Source organism: Hippocampus bargibanti, linkage group LG07, assembly GCF_051943395.1.
Source record: "Hippocampus bargibanti isolate YZ-2025 linkage group LG07, ASM5194339v1, whole genome shotgun sequence".
Taxonomy (NCBI): domain Eukaryota; kingdom Metazoa; phylum Chordata; class Actinopteri; order Syngnathiformes; family Syngnathidae; genus Hippocampus; species Hippocampus bargibanti.
In genome coordinates this window covers 27,059,628-27,079,138 of record NC_142740.1, presented here as the reverse complement: position 1 = coordinate 27,079,138, position 19,511 = coordinate 27,059,628, and the positions used below count along the sequence as shown (strand labels likewise).

Below are 19,511 nucleotides of genomic sequence, written 5' to 3'. Positions count from 1 at the left end.
ATTTTCCAAACAAAAACTGTATTTGGAAAAGGTGGTGTGCACGGTGCAGAGGGTCCAAGTAGGATTTTCCGCGCTTTTGTCTGGATATTTTCCAACCAGAAACTGTGATTGGAAAAGGTGATGTGCAGGGTGCTGAGGGTCCCTGTAGGATTTTCCGCGATTTTGTCTTGATATTGTCCAACCAGAAACTGTGATTGGAAAAGGTGGTGCGGAGGGTCCAGTAGGATTTTTCCGTGCTTTTGTCTTGATATTTTCTAAATAGAAACTGTGATGAGATCAGTGGTTCTTAACCTTTCTAGAGGTATCGAAACCTTCATTAACGAAACATAAGATGATGATTCATAGGGTGTTCCTTCAGTTTTGCCGGTGCATGACTAAGAGTTGCTCAATTTGGCATATCAAATCATCTAGATTAGGACACTAAATCCCATCACGTTGTGAACACAACCCTGAAATAAACAACAGTCCATTGGTCAACTTGTGAATATATTTAATTGTTGAAATACAACTCTTTGATGAACCGTCATACATTGAGCAGGGATATTGAAATGTTAGTACATTTAGCTTCATTGGCATTTGTAATTATTAAACATCCTTCACTTAGTGCTATTCATTCAGATTTTTTTTTTGTCAACTCTCGGACCATTTGAAATGATGTGCTTTGTATATCGCATTAACAAAAGTGAACAGAAACGCAAACCCAAATCTGGACAAAACAGAATCGGCTCAAAATATTGGTTGAAATAAACCATACCAGACAGAAACTGCCGGGAATAAAAAACAAAAATATTGTAACATTTGATGTGACAGCGAAACGTCAAGTGACAAGTGAGAATAGTTGAGGAAATTGGGAAGTAACTGAGATGGGACATCACACAAAATGTTTTCTTTCTTTGGACCAAAGCTAAAAACAGGAGTGTAGCTTGTGTAGCTAAATAAGTGAGAGCTACGTAATTCGTCATATGTGCATCATCTCAATCAAACTATGCCATGTTCTAAAACCACAAAAGAAAAAAATATATAGAAACATAATAAATCCAATAGATAACATTATCACGATACTAAAACAAAATGAAATGAACGTCAAAAAATGGAATGGCTTTCAAGATAAAAGAAAAATACCGCGTTTGGATTTTAAAATAATAAGGATGTTGTTTTTTTTAAACAATGGAACCTCCAAAATCGAACGCATGCAATTTACAGTTTGACACCCACGACCCCCCCAAAAAAAGTTTTTTTTTTCCTTTTTGGCAAACACAGAAGTCGACCGGTGATTAAAAAAAGTTTAATGATAACTATTACGATATGAGAAAGTCTCTTACATAAATTAAAGTTTCTAGCAAGGATTGAAACAGTTTGCCAATAATTACTGACAGAAAATGTGCAAATGGGTGAATGTGTATGCGCCAAAGTTAGCACAAGTTAACATGCATATGCATGCGTCCGCTGTCTAATAATGCAGTAATACATTTGATTTATTTTGAAACTCTCAAGGTCACGTTAGTCACAGGATCATTTTTTTTCTGCGGATGAGCAGCGGAAGCCACACGCGCCAGCGTTCACTCAACCTGGAAGTAACTCAAATAGATAGCAAGCTAATACCTAGCGAATAGATAGCCAATAGCTAGCGAAGAGCTAGCTTATAGCTAGAAAATTGATAGCTATTGGCTATCTATTCGCTAGCTATCAGCCAGCGAACAGATAGCTATTAGCCAGTGAATTGATCGCCATTAGCGAGCTAATTGATAGCTATTAGATAGCCATATAGCTAATAGATACAGTAGCTAGCGAAATAGCTAGATAGCCAGCTAGTTACTGTACTTCAGTCACAACAGTTGGCGGAATAGGGGTCGGAGGGGGGTCATTGCATCAGAAAATGTGGGATCATCCGCCATCTTGTATATTTCACTGGATTTCATTTTTTTTTTGTGGGGGGGTGGGGGCTAAAGTTGCTTTATCATGACACACGTCTGTGTATGCTCTCAGTCGTACAGGAGTGGTCCATCGAGGAAAATGTTTCTTCAGCCGTCATCTGTACTTGTTTGAAGGTGTCAGATGTTTCGCTCCTCATCCGAAGAGCTTCGTCAGCTAACTAAAGTTGTGCTGGTAATCCTGGCTCTATATCCCTAATGAATACAGACATATACCACGTAGGCCCAGTAATCCTAAAACGGAGCTTGGGATAGCACAATAGACATAATCAGATTGGCTAATGAGGAGAAACCAGAGCCAGGGATGGAACAATAGAAGTAATCAGATTGGCTTCAGGGAGTGGTCCACTTCTCCTCCCAACCTAAGAGCAGGTACCTATCAGAGCAGAGGCTTGGCACTGCCACCTCCGTCCATTAGGGATATAGGGCTATGGTTACCGGCACAATTTTAGTTTGCTGACGAAGCTCTTTGGATGAGGAGTGAAAAGTCCGACAGCAGCAGATGACAGCTGAAGAAACATTTTCCTCGATTCAGCGAGGCGATCACTCATACGATGTAGTGCGCAGGTTAAGTGAATGCTTTTAGGAACGACGCTTCGTATGCACAGAGGGAAAGCGTATCGCCGTGCGGGTGAAAGAATCCATCTTTGCTCTTGTAGACCAACGCCGACGCGCAAGATGCTCAGAAAACGGAGAAGAGCGAGCCTAAGGCCAAACCGGTGGCCGCTCCCGCCAGCATGCCCATGGCCACGTCACCGCCGTTGTCCCGTTGGCGCTCCTGGATCACCACGTGATTGACGCCGGGTGCAGCGTAACCACCTATCAGGTAAATGAAACAGTGTGTGGCATTACATCTAAATGCTGCTTTGCCATACTTACTTGGATTGATTCTACAGTGATACCTCGGTTTACGAACCCCTTGGCTTACGAACTTTTCGGTTTATGAACGTTACATTTATGAAAATTTTCCTTGGCATACAAACTATTTTCGTACACGGAGCTGCCACAATGAGTGATGTGTGATTGTTCTAACAACAAAATGGCAACCGACTGTTTTTGTCCTCTATTCCCCGCCCCCAGTCTTCGGTTAAAGCCACGTGATTGGTCAAGAACGCAGCGGTGAGCGGGTGTGGTTTAAAATTTAAAGAGACAGGCAGACAACAGTGAGAGTTTCAACTTTCAGAACTAATAATAATTTTAAGGAAGAGTGTAGACTGCAAGGTTAAAATATCCCATCAATCAGGCGCCACAAACAACCCGCAAAAGCCATCTGTACACTTGATGCAAAAAGTTATCAACCCAGCTAAACAGAACATGATTGATGAGGAAAATGGTAAAATTATCGCTGAGAAAGCACCTACAAGGGATCATTCCTCAAGATGGTGAAAGAAGAAAGTTACGTTCCTCATCAAGTGTTTAATGCTGATGAAACCGGCCACTCCATTCCATCAAGCCATCAACAACCATCACAAAGGTAAATAAAACCACTTTATTATATAGTCCAGTTTATATCTTCAATTATAATAACATGGCACTTTTATTATACATAAAATAAGGTATATTTTGTGTAGTTTTAAGGCTTAGAAAATGATGTTTTATGTGGACCTGGGAACGGATTGTTCTCATTTTAATGGTTTCCTATGGAAATTTAATTTTTGGGATACACACTTTTCGCCTTACACACTGTCTGGAAACCAATTAAGTTCGTAAGCCAAGGTATCACTGTATTTCGCTTCCAACGTGTTTTTTCGTTTTCCGACTCTTACCTTGGTACCGATAAGGATAAGCAACGGCGTAGGGTTGCCCATCAGCAGCGTACACAATCTGCGTCGTTTGCGGTGAACCGCTGACATAATCGCCATACTGACCCGGACTGTAGAACTGATGAAAACAAATAATACCATGAGAGTCCTCATACACCGTGGCAGTCAACAATCATTTCAAGACAGATTTGTGTCTCTACCTGGGATGAGGTGGCGTATTCAGAGTATGGCGGCGGAGCGGAGGCCATCAACTCCGGCGAGAAGCTCACTTGAGGAGCTGCGACCATCTAAAACAAAGGTGCCAATGTATTATTATTATTATTTTTTTTTTTTTTGCTGTGGACCACATTGTAGTTACGGCTTCCTCTCGGGGGCTGTTATGAATTTGGGGAAGTCATTAGAATGTTTCATCCCCTCCACATAATACATACATACATACAGTATAGACCGCACAACAAATTAACTCATTCACTGCTAGATGTGCAAATATATGTCCACTCCAGTGCCAGGGTTTTTGTCATTTTCACTCAAATTGCAGGACCCACAGAATAATGAATTTTACGACTACATAAACATTCAATGCAGTGTAAGAAACCCTAGACTCTTTTCTTTCATCAGAAAAAAAAACAGTTAATTCCTAAATTATACGAGTCGAGAGTTATATGAGCTTGAAATGAGGGCGGCTGTCCAAAATACAATGCAAAAACCAAACCGAACTAATTCGGAAATGGCGCTCTAAGTCATATTTTCAATTCCCGAATTTAAAAAAAATGTTTATTTCGAGCTTACTTGGTTGTAGAGTTATCTGCATTGAAAGTGGGGGTGGCTGTAGAAAAGGTAAATGCAACCCCCAGGTGGGAGGGAAAAACATTGCCAGAGGTCTGACCGAAGCTTGAAACACACCCCCATGGAAGAAAGAAAAAAAAATTGAAAATGGCACTCTACGTCATGCTTTTCAAATCCCGAATAAATTTAGGAACGGCAGTGAATGAGTTAATAAATAAGTAGTTTTCAAATTTGAAGTCAAAAATAAAGACTGTTAGTGTAGTTTACATGGGACAATTTGAAATTTTGGTTCCAACTTTATAATAATAATACATTTCATTTATAATACATTTTACAGTCACGGGATATTTTTTTCTGCGCGTGAGCAGCGGCGGCCACACGCGCCAGCGTTCACTAAACCCGGAAGTAACTCAAATACATAGAAAGCTAGCTGGGTAGCTGATACAGTAATAATAAGAATACATTTGATTTCTAAGCGCCTTTTAAAACTCTTAAGGACATTTTACAGTCACAGGATATTTTTTCTGCGGGTGTGCAGCGGCAGCCACACGCACTAGTGTTCACTCAACCCGGACGCTCTCAGATTAAGGGATGGAGCAGCTCGGTTTAATTTATCTTTGCTGATGCATTACTTTAGCAAGCATCATGGAATTTAACAAGTTTGATTTGCTTTCACGGGCCGAATAAAATGATGCGGCGGGCCAGATTTGGCCCCCGGGCCTTTACTTTGACAACAGTGATCTAAATTATGTCAAATACTGTACTGTAAATGCAGTGAGGTCAGCTAGTTTTTAACATTGCATTCAACCATTTGTAGAATTTTGGGTTGAAAGTATTCCTCAGTTAGAAAATTATATTTTTCCTGATGACACGTGAATTTGTAACCTCATTTGTTTTTATAATAATAATAATAAATTTCATTCATAAGCGCCTTTCAAAACACTCAAGGACACTTTTCAGTCACAGGATATTTTTTCTGCGGGTGAGCAGCAGCAGCCACACGCGCCAACGTTCACTCAACCCGGAAGCAACAAAAATAGCATAAAATAACAAATAATATGACAACACAAAGACACAGAGAGTCATTCATTCCTCAGCACTTGCTGTACCCTCTTTGCGACATGTAGTAGTTCTAGATGAAAGAGGGTATGATCAAAGCATCCTTTTCAGCAGTGGATCAGGGACGTCACGGTGGAAGTACACGTCTACGACAAGCTAAATGTTGAAAGCAAACATGCAGCATTCGTTGACGAAAACAGATTGTCTGTCCCACATAAATCCGCTTCAATTCCAAGCCGCGCCACTTCCACATTTTTATCTTGAACTCAACAAATGCTCAATAACAACCCTGCTAAAAAAAAAAGTTAAAAAAAAAGCTGAAAAATGAACAAATAAAAAATCAAAAACTATTCTAATGTTAATGCAATCATTTTTTAAAAGCTCTGGAATGACATAAATCCCATGATGAACAAGGGATGACAGAAGTCTTTGTTTAAACGACAGCAGACTCTCACCATGTTAATTCTGGCATCCTGCAGTGCCATCGTCCACGCCCTGTAAAAGAAGGATAGAGGCCATTTTGAAACCGCAATTTCCTTAGCAAAAGAAAAAAAGTATTAGGAGCATTCATGTTCAGATGTTTTTTTTTTTTTGGGCAGTACAAATCAGAGACATTTTTCACATTGCAATTTCATAATAATATGAATATGATTCAAATAGTTCAGAAAGTTGAAACTCTCACTGTCGTCTGCCTATCTCTTTAATGTTTAAACCACCCCCCCTCACTGCTTTGTTCTTGACCAATCACGTGGCTTTAACCGAAAACTGGGGGCGGGGATTAGAGGACAAAAACAGTCGGCTGCCATTTTGTTGTTAGAAGAACGGGCTCGTTCGCGAACGACACATCACTCATTAAGGTAGCTCCGCAAAAACTTCGTATGCCAAGGTAAAGTTCGTATGCCAAGGTAACATTTTCAGAAATGTAATGTTCGTAAACCAAAACGTTCGTAAGCCAAGGGGTTCGTAAACCGAAGTATCACTGTATTTGGAAAACATTTTTCATTCATTGGGGTGCACCTTATAGTATAGTGTGCCTTATGTATGTAAAAAGTTTGAAAATACACCATTCATTGAGGATGCGCCTTATACTCCGATGCACCCTATACACCGGAAAATACGGTATTTGAGAATTGTTTCTTTTGAGGATAGTTTACGGTAGCCAATTTTATTTTAAAATCCTTTTAAATGTGTTAAAAAAAACAGCTCTTACAAAGCATCATCTGCGCTGTCTGCACATAGACTGATAACCCTTCCATCCCTGCACACGATCTGCAGCAAAGCATCGCGCGTCTTTCCATCTGGAGGATTCAATTCTGTAAACACACGCACAAAAACAAATGTCACAAACCAAATAATGATACGTTGGCTTACAAACTTAATTGGTTCCCAGACAGTGTGTAAGGTGAAAAGTGTGTGTTCCAAAAAATAATTGCCCATAGGAAACCATTAAAATGAGAATAATCCGTTCCCAGGTCCCCATAATACATAATTTTCTACTTTCTAATTTTCTAAGCCTTAAAACTACACAAAATATACCTTATTTTATGTATAATAAATGTGCTATGGTATTATAATTAAAGACATAAACTGTACTACACTGTAAAACCCAACAAGTTGAAAGTACTCAAATTTTGTATGGCAACTGATTACGTCAAAATTTTTGAGTACAGTTTACTCAAAAGTTTTGAGTAACCTGTAACCTGTTTTAAGTAACCTGTACAGGTTACTTAAACCTTTACTTGAGTAAACTGTACTCAAAAATTTTGACGTAATCAGTTGCCATAAAAAATTTGAGTACTTTCAACTTGTTGGGTTTTACAGTGTATATAATAAAGTCTTTTATTTACCTTTGTGATGGTCGTTGATGGCTTGATGGAATGGAGTGTCCGGTTTCATCAGCATTAAAGAGCACTTGATGAGGAACGTAACGTTCTTTCACCATCTTGAGGAATGATCAGTGCTTTCTCTGCGATAATTTTACCTTCTTCCTCATCAATTGTGTTCTGTTTAGCTGGGTTGATAGCTTTTTGCATCAAGTGTACAAATGGCTTGTGCGGGTTATTTGTGAAGCCTGATTGGTGGGAATTTTAACCTTACAATCTACACTCTGCCTTTGAATTATCAAATTTGAAACAAGTCCTAATTTCACTGTTTTCTATCCAGTTTGTCGCTATCTCCGTCGTCTGCCTGCCTTTTTAATGTTTAAACCACCTCCCCTCACTGCTGCGTTCTTGACCAATCACGTGGCTTTAACCGAAGACTGGGGGTGGGGAATAGAGGACAAAATTGAGTCGGCTGCCATTTTCTTGTTAGGAGAACGGGCTCGTTCGCGAACGACATATCACTCATTGTGGCAGCTCCGTGTGTATCCCAAAAAATAGTTTGTATGCCAAGGTAAAATGTTCATAAATTTAACGTTCGCAAACTGAAAACTTCGTAAGCCAAGGGGTTCGCAAACCGAGGTATCACTGTATGTCATCGCTGCCCCCCCCCCGGATTCAATAAAAGGACACCTTGACAGGCAGCAGAACTGCGGATGTTGATACAGTCCATCCTCATGTGGATGTCGTCCTCCATGTCCCGCCGTTGCTGGTCATTGTAGAAGACCAGTCGTCCGTCGGACCACAAATCAAACCAATTCTTCTTCCAGCGCCGCAGTATGGTACCTGTCAACAAAGTCACACCATTGGAGTGAAGTACAGATACTCTGTTGTAGTATTTTAGTGGATTTTTCAGGTGCTTTCCTCTGGGATTCATTTTTGTCATGATTTTCTTTCCCCACTCGCGACATTTCAAAGCAAAGATGTACATTATCCAGACGCTCCTCTACTTATGAACATTCGAGTTACGAACAACGGTACATACGGATATTTTTGTAGTAACATATATAGTATTCTCTGCAGTTGTACAAGTAACATATTTTGTAGAGCATATGTTTTATTAAATGTTTATTTTTCAGCACAAACCAATATAGGTAACTTATACAAGCCTGAAACAAATTTATAGGAATCTTAAGCCTTAAACATACATTCCATCCAAAATATAGCACTGAAGCAACTTACAAATTCACCTAACGAACGACCGTTCTGAACGTATCTTGTTCGTAAGTTGGGGAGCGTATGTGCTCCAAAGTTGAACGAAAAGGGTCTGAGGATTGACCTTTGAGGGACGCCACGTCATTTCGTGGGCATTTAATAAGATTCAAAACTTCAAATGATCACAAAATAAATTCTTTTCTGCAAGTACAACCTGAACTATTTAAGGACTGTTCCATTTTGACCCAATCAAGTTTCTAGAACATCAGAATCATCTTTATTGCCAAGTATGTAGAACTCACAAGGAATTTGTTTCCGGTCGAACACGTTGCACTAGTATCATCAAAAAAATTGCAAAGAGGCACTACACAGTTCAATTTGGGCTACTGTTCAAAGAGTTAATGGCTTGGGGGAAGAAGCTGTTTAAATGTCTGCTGGATTTGGTGTGCATGGATCGGTAGGGCCTGCCTGAGGGGAGTATCTGGAAAAGGTGGTGGGCAGGGTGCGGAGGGTCCAGTATGATTTTCCGCACCCTAGTTTGGATTCTTGCAGTGTGCCGTATCAACCGTATCCAACTTGTACATTATTATGTCAAGCAACTACAACAAAATCAGCATTTGGTCATAACATATACAGTATAGTGGCATGAAAAAGTACCGTATTTTCTGCACTATAAGGTGCACCTAAAAGAAAAGATTTTGCGCCTTATGTATGGAAAATGTTTTCAAATACAGTAAAGTCTCGTTATATCGATATTCTCGGGAGTCCGAAAAATATCGATATAACCGGGACTATCGATATATCCGACCCTGCGCGCATGTAATTTTCTTCTTACGTTCATAGAAATAGTATCGTAATAAGCAGTACTATCAATATAACCGATATCGATATAACGAGACTTTAGTGTATGTCATTCGTTGAAAGTGCGCCTTGTATTCCAGAAAATATGGTATTTGGCCCTTTCCTGGTTTCTGTGTTCTTTGCACATTTATCGCACACGAAGATTTTTGTAAATTAAACCAAAATCTGTAATTATGATACAATTACAAGTATATATATAAGTATATAATGCGAAGTCCAAGATGGCGCCCGTGTAGGCAGCCGTCAGCAAGTGCTCTCATGAGCCTTGCTTTTTTTTGTTGTTTGTGTCTTGTTTTGTGTTTTCTTTTGTCACTTTGTGTTGTTGGGCGTCGTGTGGAACGGATACGGATTGTTTTTCAGCATATTTGACCACGACATTCATCAAGGAGGAGACTGTGCTGAGCGGTTGCGCCTTTTCGGCAGCATAAATATGCCAATACTGTTTTTGAATGGGAGGAATGTCGGTGCCATTCCACTGTCATCGCTGGACACCAAACGGGCCACTGCGCTTTTTTGCGCCTGTAATGGGCAGCATCTTCACAGCCCCGCTTTGTTCAGCGGAAAGGTCGGTGCTGTTGGACATTCTGCGGCTGGATGGATTCATGGTTTAAGGAGCCCGCGACAAGAAGAAAGGAGCGTCAGCGCAGAGCGCAGATGCGTATGTGGAACTGTTGCGGATTGGAATTGAAGCAGATTTAGATGGGACAGGAGATGTGAGACAATCTCTTTTCGTCAATGGATGCTACAGCTGCGTGTTTGCTTTCAACATTTAGCTTGTTGTCGACGTGCACGTTCCACCATGATGTCCCTGATCCACTGGTGGAAAGACGCTTTGATCCTCTCCTCTTTCATCTAGAACTGCTTCATGTCATCACAGGGTACAGCAAGTCCTGAAGAATGAATGACTCTCTGTGTCTTTTTTTGTCATATTGTCTTTGTGCTGTCATATTATTTGTTATTTAGGTTTTTTTTTTTTTTTGTTCTTTTGACTTAAAGACGGCGCCGCGAGAGTGGCTGCCTTTCCAGCAGCTTATGTATTTTGTTTTTCTACTTTAATTCCTTTCAACACTTTGCTGCTGTGAAATGTAAATGTCTCCACTGTGAGACTAATAAAGGCAAATCCAATCCAATGACAATTGTGCGTGCAACATTCCTTACTTTGCCGATGCAGCCAGCCACTCTTCACCATGGCCATTTTGGAGTCACCTAGAAACCCAAATAAATGTTGTCATACCATTAAAAACGTGTGATAGCCTCCCATAATTATTCTTCTAATTTAAAATATTGTTTGTGTTTTTAAAGTTTGTGAAACAAGTCAGTCAATGTGGGTGTGGTGTGTCCAAACAAAACCTTGTGACCACTCCATCTTTTCCACAGGATGCCACGATTCTGTTTTGCTAGTTTTTAAATCAACTCACGTGTACAAAACACGAATATTTCCATGAGAATTTTAATAAACGCCCCCCGCCCCCATCCTTATTACGCTGTGAAAAAAAGATGTGTTAGAATACATTGATTGAAATAAAGCGTATTTTGGTCGATCTTTTCTGTTATGCATTCTGTTGTATATGTGTTGTTGTTTGTTAAAAGTTATGTAAAGCGCTTTGTTACATCTGCAGCGGTTGTGAAAGCACTCTCGAAATAAAGATGTATTGTATCCCGGCGTGTTTGTGCGCACGTCAAATTGACCCATTTTAGCGTTTTAACCACCGGGATGTCTGCGTAGTATTTAAAACGTGTCGGTATTTCTAGAGAGGAAAAAAAGTCGTACTTGCCTGGTTTGATGTCGTGGTGGAAATGTTATGGCGGATTCAACTTGAACCTAAAAGCGGAAGTGAGATTGTTTCTAAAATATGACGATTGCTGATAATAAAAGACACTCTCTTCCTGAAGAAAACTGTTAGCCACGTTGTTTTTTTAAGAGAATGTGTGTGTTTTCAACCTGTAAGCGATCCTTGAAATGTCAGGTGACCTCGGATATTGTGTTTTTCCGAGTCAAAATTATATTTATTTTTTTCAGTGACGTGATCCATCAGCTGACAGTTTTGGAACGTACTAGCAAAAAAGAGGGCGCTCGTTTTGTTTAACTTATTTTCTAACGTAGTCACGTGGAATGTGGTTGGACCATTATTTTGCTTATTAAATACGGTGGTCAATACTTATCCATTTAAAATACAAAACTGTATTTGGATATGGTGGATATGTGAAGAACAACTGGGAAAAGTAGTATTCGCTTGTCCTTGTACGACTGCTCCATGCCATATGTGACCGCTCACCACTCCCGCGGTCGTTCCTGTGTTGCAAAACAAACCGCCCAACTCGCCTCATTGCAGTTCACAGTTTGGTAGAATTAACGGAGTGACGTAACACGCAGCAAGCTTCACTCAACTAATCCGAAATGGCGACGGCAATATATTTGGAACATTATCTAGACAGTGAGTATCTGTTACGCACAACAAAACGAATACTTTCACCGTTTTACGCCGATTTAAAGTTAATGTGACAACTCATTCTCGTGACGTGCTGTCAGCTTGTGAGCTAGTTTAGCATTTAGCAACCTCGCCTATCACCACTCTTAAGTTGATAACGTGAATTAAGTTAGCTCTGGAGTCATAAAATTGTCATGTTTAAACTGTTAAAAGTCGCTATATGGAGACATTCCTTGTTACGAATGTTATGTACGCCGAGTCACGTTTAATACATAACATGCTCTTGCAACCTGTTGGTTCTGTCAGCCGCCTTTTTTTGAGTAACCATTTACGCGCCGGGCAGATCGATCAATTCTAAATACATGTGGATGTATTTACAATCAAATACCATGTAACTAAATAAAAATAAGTTTGGGAAATTCCTGTCAATATTACGCATTGCAGCAGTGTAACCAATAATTTCCGCGAAGTAAGTTAGGTCGTCTTAAGATTTGTTTTTGTGAAGCAAAAATAATAATAATAATAATAAAAAGCAAAAGCATTTACAAATAGAATACAATAAATAAAATACAATTATAAATAGAAGAGAGATAGAGCTACTCAGAAAATGCAATTTTAAATAGATGGGTTTTGAGATGGGATTTGAAGGTGGGAAGAGAATCGATGTTACGAATTTTGGGAGGAAGTGAGTTCCACAGTTTGGGGGTAGAGCAGCTGAAAGCTCTGTCCCCCATTGTGCTGAGACGGGAGGCACACAGGTGGAGGGAGGAAATGGATCTGAGGGAATGAGAGGGAATAGAAATTTGAAGAAGGTCAGATATATATAGATAGCTTTAAATGTACAAAGTAGATTCTATATTTGAGCGGGAGCCAGTCAACCCAAGAAGCAACCCAACAGCCAATATATTCTTATTTGGCAAAAGTACACGCAGTAAATATTTTTATAGAGTGACTCTAAAATCAAGAGTGGCTGATTTATTTATGAATGACATGTATAAGATATACTCATATGAAGAACAAAGCAACCAATGTGACTACAGTAATCCCTCGTTTTTCGCAGACCGGGACCACCCGTGAGAGACGAAAAACCACTGTGTTTTCAAATACTGTAATAATAATAATAATAATAATAATAATAATACATTTCATATATACGCGCCTTTCAAAACTCTCAAGGACACTTTACAGTCACAGGATAATTTTTCCTGTGGGTGAGCAGCGGCAGCCACACGCGCCAGCGTTCACTCAACCCGGAAGTAACTCAAATAGATAGAAAGCTAGCTGGCTTTTTTCTGCGATAAATGTTATTATGTCATCTGCTTTAAGGTATTGAAAACTTGCCGTGCGAGCTGCAGAGAAACTTTACACTGATGCGAGACCTGGACAACAGGACTGAAGGTGATCATTTAAATTCAAATTCTGCCCTTTGTGGCACTTCATGTCGGTTTATGAGACCTGTCAAAGCATATTATAATAATAATAATAACACATTTCATTTTTAAGCGCCTTTCAAAAGTCGCAAGGTCACTTTACAGTTACAGGATAATTTTTCCTGTGGGTGAGCAGCGGCAGCCACACGCGCCAGCGTTCACTCAACCCGGAAGTAACTCAAATAGATAGAAAGCTAGCTAGCAAGGCAATAGATAGCTAATAGCTAGCCAGCTACGCACCTAGGCAGCCAGCCAGATAGATATTGTACAGTATTACAGAAAAGACAAAGAGATTGATGATGTGCAAAAATGTGTCCACTCCAGTGCCAGGGTTTTTGTCATTTTCACTCAAATTGCATGAATGTTGACTTTTAGGACTACAGTAGATAAACATTCAATATAGCGTTAGAAACCTTAGACAGTGTACTTTCAGCAGAAAAAAAAGTTAATTCCTAAATCATATGGGTCTGGAGTTATCTGAGCTTGAAATGGGGGCGGCTGTACAAAATACAATACAATCTGTTTTAAATTGTGTTGAAATGCTAGAAAAATATCAAAATATGATCTCTTCCCAGAAAAGAAGGTCGAAATCGACAAATTGGCCGGGGAGTACATAGCCAAGGTGAAAAATTTGGCGTCACAGCAGCGAGTGGAGCATCTGCAGAAAATCCAAAGCGCCTACAGCAAGTGCAAAGAGTTTAGCGACGACAAAGTGCAGCTGGCCATGCAGACCTACGAAATGGTTAGTCCCAATCACTTTAGATTTATTATTTCGGCTTTTTCACCTCTGATGAATTTATTTATTTAACCATTTATTTATTTGTTTACCAGTTTAGTTCATTATTTGTTTAAAATCTATCTATAATTGTATTTGTTTATTTATCTCTCTGTTTATTTATTTGTTGATTTCTGGTTAGTTTTTTAATGTTGTGGCTATTTATTCAACCATTTATTTATTTAGTTACCAGTTTATTGTGTATTTGTTTATTTTCTTGTTATTTATTTCCTTATTTTGTAACTATTTATTTAACCATTTATTTATTTGGTTACCAGTTTAGTTATTTATTTTTGTAACATTTATTTATTGTTTATTTATTTTCTGGTTATTTATTTCTTTAACCATTAATTTATTTGGTTACCAGTTTAGTTCCTTATTTATTTAAAATCTATCAATTTATATTTTGATTTATTTACCTACCTATTTATTTATTGGTGTGTTTATTTGTTTATTTCTGGTTATTTTTTATTTTCTGGTTATTCATTCAACATTTTATTTGATTATTTATTTTGTTGTTACCAGATTATTGTGTACTTATTTATTTTCTGGTTATTTATTTCTTTATTTTCAAACTATTTATTTATTTAACCATATATTTGTTTAGTTGCTTACCAGTTTATTTGTTTATGTATGTATGTATGTATGTATGTATGTATGTATGTATGTATGTATGTATGTATGTATGTATGTATGTATGTGTATGTATGTATATTATTTATGTATTTTTGTAACTATTTCTTTATTTCACCATTCATTTATTTGCTTACCAGTTTAGTTCTTTATTTGTTTAAAATCTATCTATTTATATATTGATTTATTTATTTACCTATTTATTTGTGTATTTATTTCTGTTTATTTATTTATTTTCTGGATATTTATTCAAACATTTATTGATTTGGTTACCAGTTTAGTTATTTATTTGTTCGAAATCTATTTATTTATTGTCAATTTATTTTCTGCTTATGCATTTATTTATTTTCTAACTATTTATTTATTTCACCATGTATTTATTTGTTTGGTTACCAGTTTAGTTATTTACTTATTTAACGTGTGTTTGTTTGTTTATTTATTTTATTTATTTTTTCGGGTTATTTACTGTATATATTTTTAATGATCATTGTGGATTTTCGACATGTGAACAGTCCATGTCAAAGTAAGCACAAAATTTTTGAAGGAATGAGATTTTTTTTGGGTACTTGTTTGTATGCATATTTCATTGTATATTATTTCACTGTTATATTTTTTCATTGTTTTTGTGACTGAGTCGTTTTAAGTAGAGCCGTGAACTAAAAATGCAGGCGGAAAAACCCTTACATGCGCTTTGTTGACACAGGTGGACAAACACATCCGGCGACTGGATGCCGACCTGGCGCGCTTTGAGAACGAATTGAAGGAGAAACTGGATGTGAGCGGCTACGAAAGCGCAGATGGACGAGCGTTGAAAAGTCAGTTGAGTTGCGGCGCGGCCTCCATTTTGGAAAACAAAAATACACATGTACTGTGATACCTTGGCTTACGTACTTAATTGGTTCCTAGACAGAGTGTGTCAGGTGAAAAAGTGTGTCTCCCAAAAATAAAATTCCCATAGGAAACCATTAAAATGAGAATAATCCGTTCCCAGGTCTCCCCTCACTGCTGCGTTCTTGACCAATTACGTGACTTTAACCGAAGACTGGGGGCGGGGAATAGAGGACAAAAACAAGCCGGCTGCCATTTTCATGTTAGGAAAACGGGCTGGTTCGCGAACGATACATCACTCTGTGTGGCAACTCCGTGTGTATCCCGAAAAATTGTTCGTATGCCAAAGTAAAATATTCATAAATTTAACGTTCGTAAACCGAAATGTTTGTAAGCCAAGGGGTTCGTCAACCGAGGTATCACTGTATCTTTATAAGCACTTAGGTTGCTGTAATTTTCATGTTTATTTTTGGGGATCAACAGAAGCAGAGTCCCGCGGCCTCCGAGAGAAACGTGGCTCGCGCGGTCGAGGGAGGAAAGGTTCAGATGAGGATTCTCCGAAAAAGAAAAAGATGAAAAACAGGTTTGTCCTTTTCTTTTCATATGAACAATCAATTTGAAATTGTTTCGCTCTCAATACGTATGTCACCAAACGCAAAAAAAAAAAAAAAAAATCCTCTGTATGATTTTTATTCTCACTTTTTTTTCTGATCACACAAAATATCCAACTAGCAGCCCAGACTTGAGCGACGCCCTGCTGCCCATGCAGCCGTCAGACGTGCTGGACATGCCGGTGGACCCCAACGAGCCCACCTACTGTCTTTGCCACCAGGTGTCATACGGGGAGATGATCGGCTGTGATAACCCTGACGTAAGCGCTCGCGTGACCAATTGCTGTATTGGAATTTATAATACAACCCTAAGAAAAATAGATTTTGATGTTTTACATGTTGTTTTGTCGGTTTACGAATGTTACATTTATGAAAATTTTACGTTGGCATACGAACGTTACCTTGACATATGACGTTTTTTTGTACACGGAGCTGCCTCAAGGAGTGATGTGTCGTTTCTGAACGAGCCCGTTCTCCTAACAACAAAATGGCAGCCGGCTTGTTTTTGTCCTCTATTCCCCGCCCCCAGTCTTCGGTTAAAGTCACGTAATTGGTCAAGAACGCAGCAGTGAGGGGGGTGGTTTAAAAATTAAAGAGACTGGCAGACAGCAGTGACAGCGTTTCAAATGCAGAGTGTAGACTGCAAGGTTAAAATATCCCATCAATCAGGCTCCACAAACAACCCGCACAAGCCATCTGTACACTAGATGCAAAAAGCTATCAGCCCACTTAAACAGAACACAATTGATGAGGAACTAGATAAAATTATAGCAGAGAAAGCACCTACAAGGGATCACACTTTTCGCCTTACACACTCTGTCTGGGAACCAATTAAGTTCGTAAGCCAAGGTATCACTATAAAATCTGGAAGATTTAAAAATCTCTTTGTGACCTGTCGTTTGCTCGTTGCCAGTGTCCCATCGAGTGGTTTCACTTCGCCTGCGTCGACCTCGCCACCAAGCCCAAAGGAAAATGGTGAGGAGGCGCTAAATCGCCTTAACCGTCGTTCCTTTTCACACTCATGACTCCCATCTCGTCCTTCAGGTTTTGTCCGCGATGCACTCAAGACAAGAAGAAGAAATAAATAACAAGAAATAACATCTAGGATATTACGGTAGTCAAATACAGGTAACATCCAGACTTGCGACGGAGTTCCGTCCCGACCAAACGGTCGTAAGTCAAAATGGTCGCAAGTCAAAATTCATTCCAAATGTTGAATAGAGCCTTGTAGGCTAAATGCTGTGCGAGAGTGAGATGCTGTCTGGTTAAAATGGTCGTACGTGTTGCCGGCCTGCTAGCGCGTAGAATTAAAATTTACAAAAAAATAGGGTCTGGAGTTCGTGGTCGTAAGCATGGGTGGTCGTAAGTCAATCTGGTCGTAAGTCGGATGTTACCTGTAGTCTGATTATATCCAGAAATCTATATTAAAAAAAAATATTGCTCCTTTTTGTACAAGCTTGCTTCTAAACCACCCAATGTGGATTTTAGGGGTGCGGCTATTAGGGGTATAACGGTACAGCAAAAAGCATAGTTTGCCAACGACATTGGCGTCAAGTTCGTGCTTTGGTTCACATTGAGTACGGATACTCCCCTACTTGCGAACATTCAAGTTATGAACAACAGAACATACAAACATTTTTTTGTAGTAACATATGTAGTATGCTCTCCAGTTGTACATGTATGTCTTAATAGAGCATATATTGGATTAAATGTTTGTTTCAGTACAAACCAATACAGGTTAATTATACAAGCCTTAAAGGACAACCGACAGTATTTTTTTGTTTCCTAACTGACATCAGAAAAACGTTTTATAGCATCTTAAATACCCAAAACACGCAGGCTGATATCTTTATTCAAATGCAAAACACCAATAAAAATGAGTTAGTGTCCCAAAACTACTTGTTTGTGACTTCAGAAAGTTTCAGTTTCAAAAGGTCCTGCCCCCATGTTCGTGACGTCACGCCAGGACGTCTTCGCCTTTCTCTAGATTCAAACTAATGGATTCAGATTCGGAAAAGATGCTTTCTTGTTACTCATCCAGTTATGAATATGATTTAAATAGTTCTGAAGAGGAAAGCATAAATGTTTGCAATCGATTAAAGAAGTCCTTACGTCTCATTTTGAGGCATCTTGACTCCAATGTAGCGCCCAGAAAATGCACAAGATGGCGCCCAAGCTCCGTTGGAAATGGGCTGATTTGTCTGCTGGGAATTTAGTATCTAATCCAAGACTACTAGTATCAAATAGTAGTCTTGGTGCAACACACAACGATTCACCATCGCGTTATTTATGTTTTCCTTCTAATTTCGCCATCAACACGGAACAACACGAAGTTTTCAGACCAAACAAAGTACCCAAAATGCATTGTGTGTCGCTTTCTCGGTCAGGGGCGTTCCTTTAGTGACGTCACGTACGGACTCGTCACCAACTCAAAAACAAAACTTCCTGAATATTCAGCAAGAGTCTTAAAACGTAAAATATAATTATATGCCGTGGAATCTTTGTAAAATGCGCTCAGTAGAAGTCATTTGAAGCCATTTTACAAATTATGGGCGCAACTTGTCCAGAGGCGTCGGTTGTCCTTTAAATACTCCATCCCCTCACATCCAAACACGAATACGTGTACCGTTATACGTCTAATAGCTCCATTTGAGCAAGATGGCGGGTGTATCACAAGTTTTTGGACAGTCTACTTTGTTTGTAATATACTCGAGGATATTTTGAAAGTTCTGTTTGAGTTATTTTTATAAAAGCCTGCTGAGAAATTATATATATATATATATATATATATATTTTTTTTTTAATGTCTGCACTGTAATTTGTGGCGTTGAACTGCAAAGAGTGTCAGATATTTCATTTAACCTACTACCTCCAAGTACTGATATTTAAACAAGATCAGATATCTGCTAAAAACCAAACCCGTGAAACGTAATGTTCCTCATTTCATTTTTAAGTATGTTTTTCACAGAAAAAAAAATTTAAATGAATAAAAAAACGTGACCTTGTTGAATGTATCGTGGTTCTGATGGTCGGTGGTATAAAAAGCACTTTTGATGAGCGTTCCCCTTTCAGAGGTTTGGCACGGCAAAGTTAATATTATTAAATCTCATTTCAAACCTTAAAGTATATGGAAAAAAATAGATCAGTTCAGCATTTGTTTATTTTGTGTGTGTTTTTTTTGTCCACTAAACAACCGCTTAATCCGCATAAAGTTTTTCTCTGTTGGGTTGACTGAACGCATGCCATGTAAGCCACAGCTAAAGAGCCAAAAGCAATGTATTTTGTATATTCAATATTTTATATATCAAATAAATGTCCTCCGTTATACATCTGCTGTCTGTCATTGTGTACATCTTCGATATTTCATCAG

General features: G+C 38.8%; 2 protein-coding genes across 4 annotated transcripts; one reads left to right on the top strand and one right to left on the bottom strand.

The window, feature by feature from the left end:
• Positions 1–2,043: 2,043 nt before the first annotated feature.
• Positions 2,044–11,443, bottom strand: plekhb2 (pleckstrin homology domain containing B2). 2 transcript variants are annotated; one of them, XM_089000176.1, is made up of 9 exons: positions 11,378–11,443; positions 11,211–11,257; positions 10,594–10,641; positions 8,053–8,205; positions 6,750–6,852; positions 5,995–6,034; positions 3,895–3,981; positions 3,698–3,812; positions 2,044–2,750 (listed from the first exon to the last, which is right to left on the bottom strand). In XM_089000176.1, exons 3-9 carry the CDS (start codon positions 10,628–10,630, stop codon positions 2,614–2,616), a joined length of 672 nt encoding a protein of 223 aa, XP_088856302.1. In that variant the 5' UTR covers positions 10,631–10,641; positions 11,211–11,257; positions 11,378–11,443; the 3' UTR covers positions 2,044–2,613. The 2 variants fall into 2 exon arrangements, with proteins under 2 accessions (XP_088856302.1, XP_088856301.1); XM_089000175.1 differs by having other exon boundaries at positions 11,211–11,431.
• Positions 11,444–11,739: 296 nt separating this feature from the next.
• Positions 11,740–19,468, top strand: ing5a (inhibitor of growth family, member 5a). 2 transcript variants are annotated; one of them, XM_089000174.1, is made up of 8 exons: positions 11,740–11,870; positions 13,191–13,262; positions 13,870–14,036; positions 15,406–15,517; positions 16,014–16,113; positions 16,266–16,401; positions 17,055–17,116; positions 17,186–19,468. In XM_089000174.1, exons 1-8 carry the CDS (start codon positions 11,834–11,836, stop codon positions 17,223–17,225), a joined length of 726 nt encoding a protein of 241 aa, XP_088856300.1. In that variant the 5' UTR covers positions 11,740–11,833; the 3' UTR covers positions 17,226–19,468. The 2 variants fall into 2 exon arrangements, with proteins under 2 accessions (XP_088856300.1, XP_088856299.1); XM_089000173.1 differs by having other exon boundaries at positions 16,263–16,401.
• The last annotated feature ends 43 nt before the right edge of the window (positions 19,469–19,511 follow it).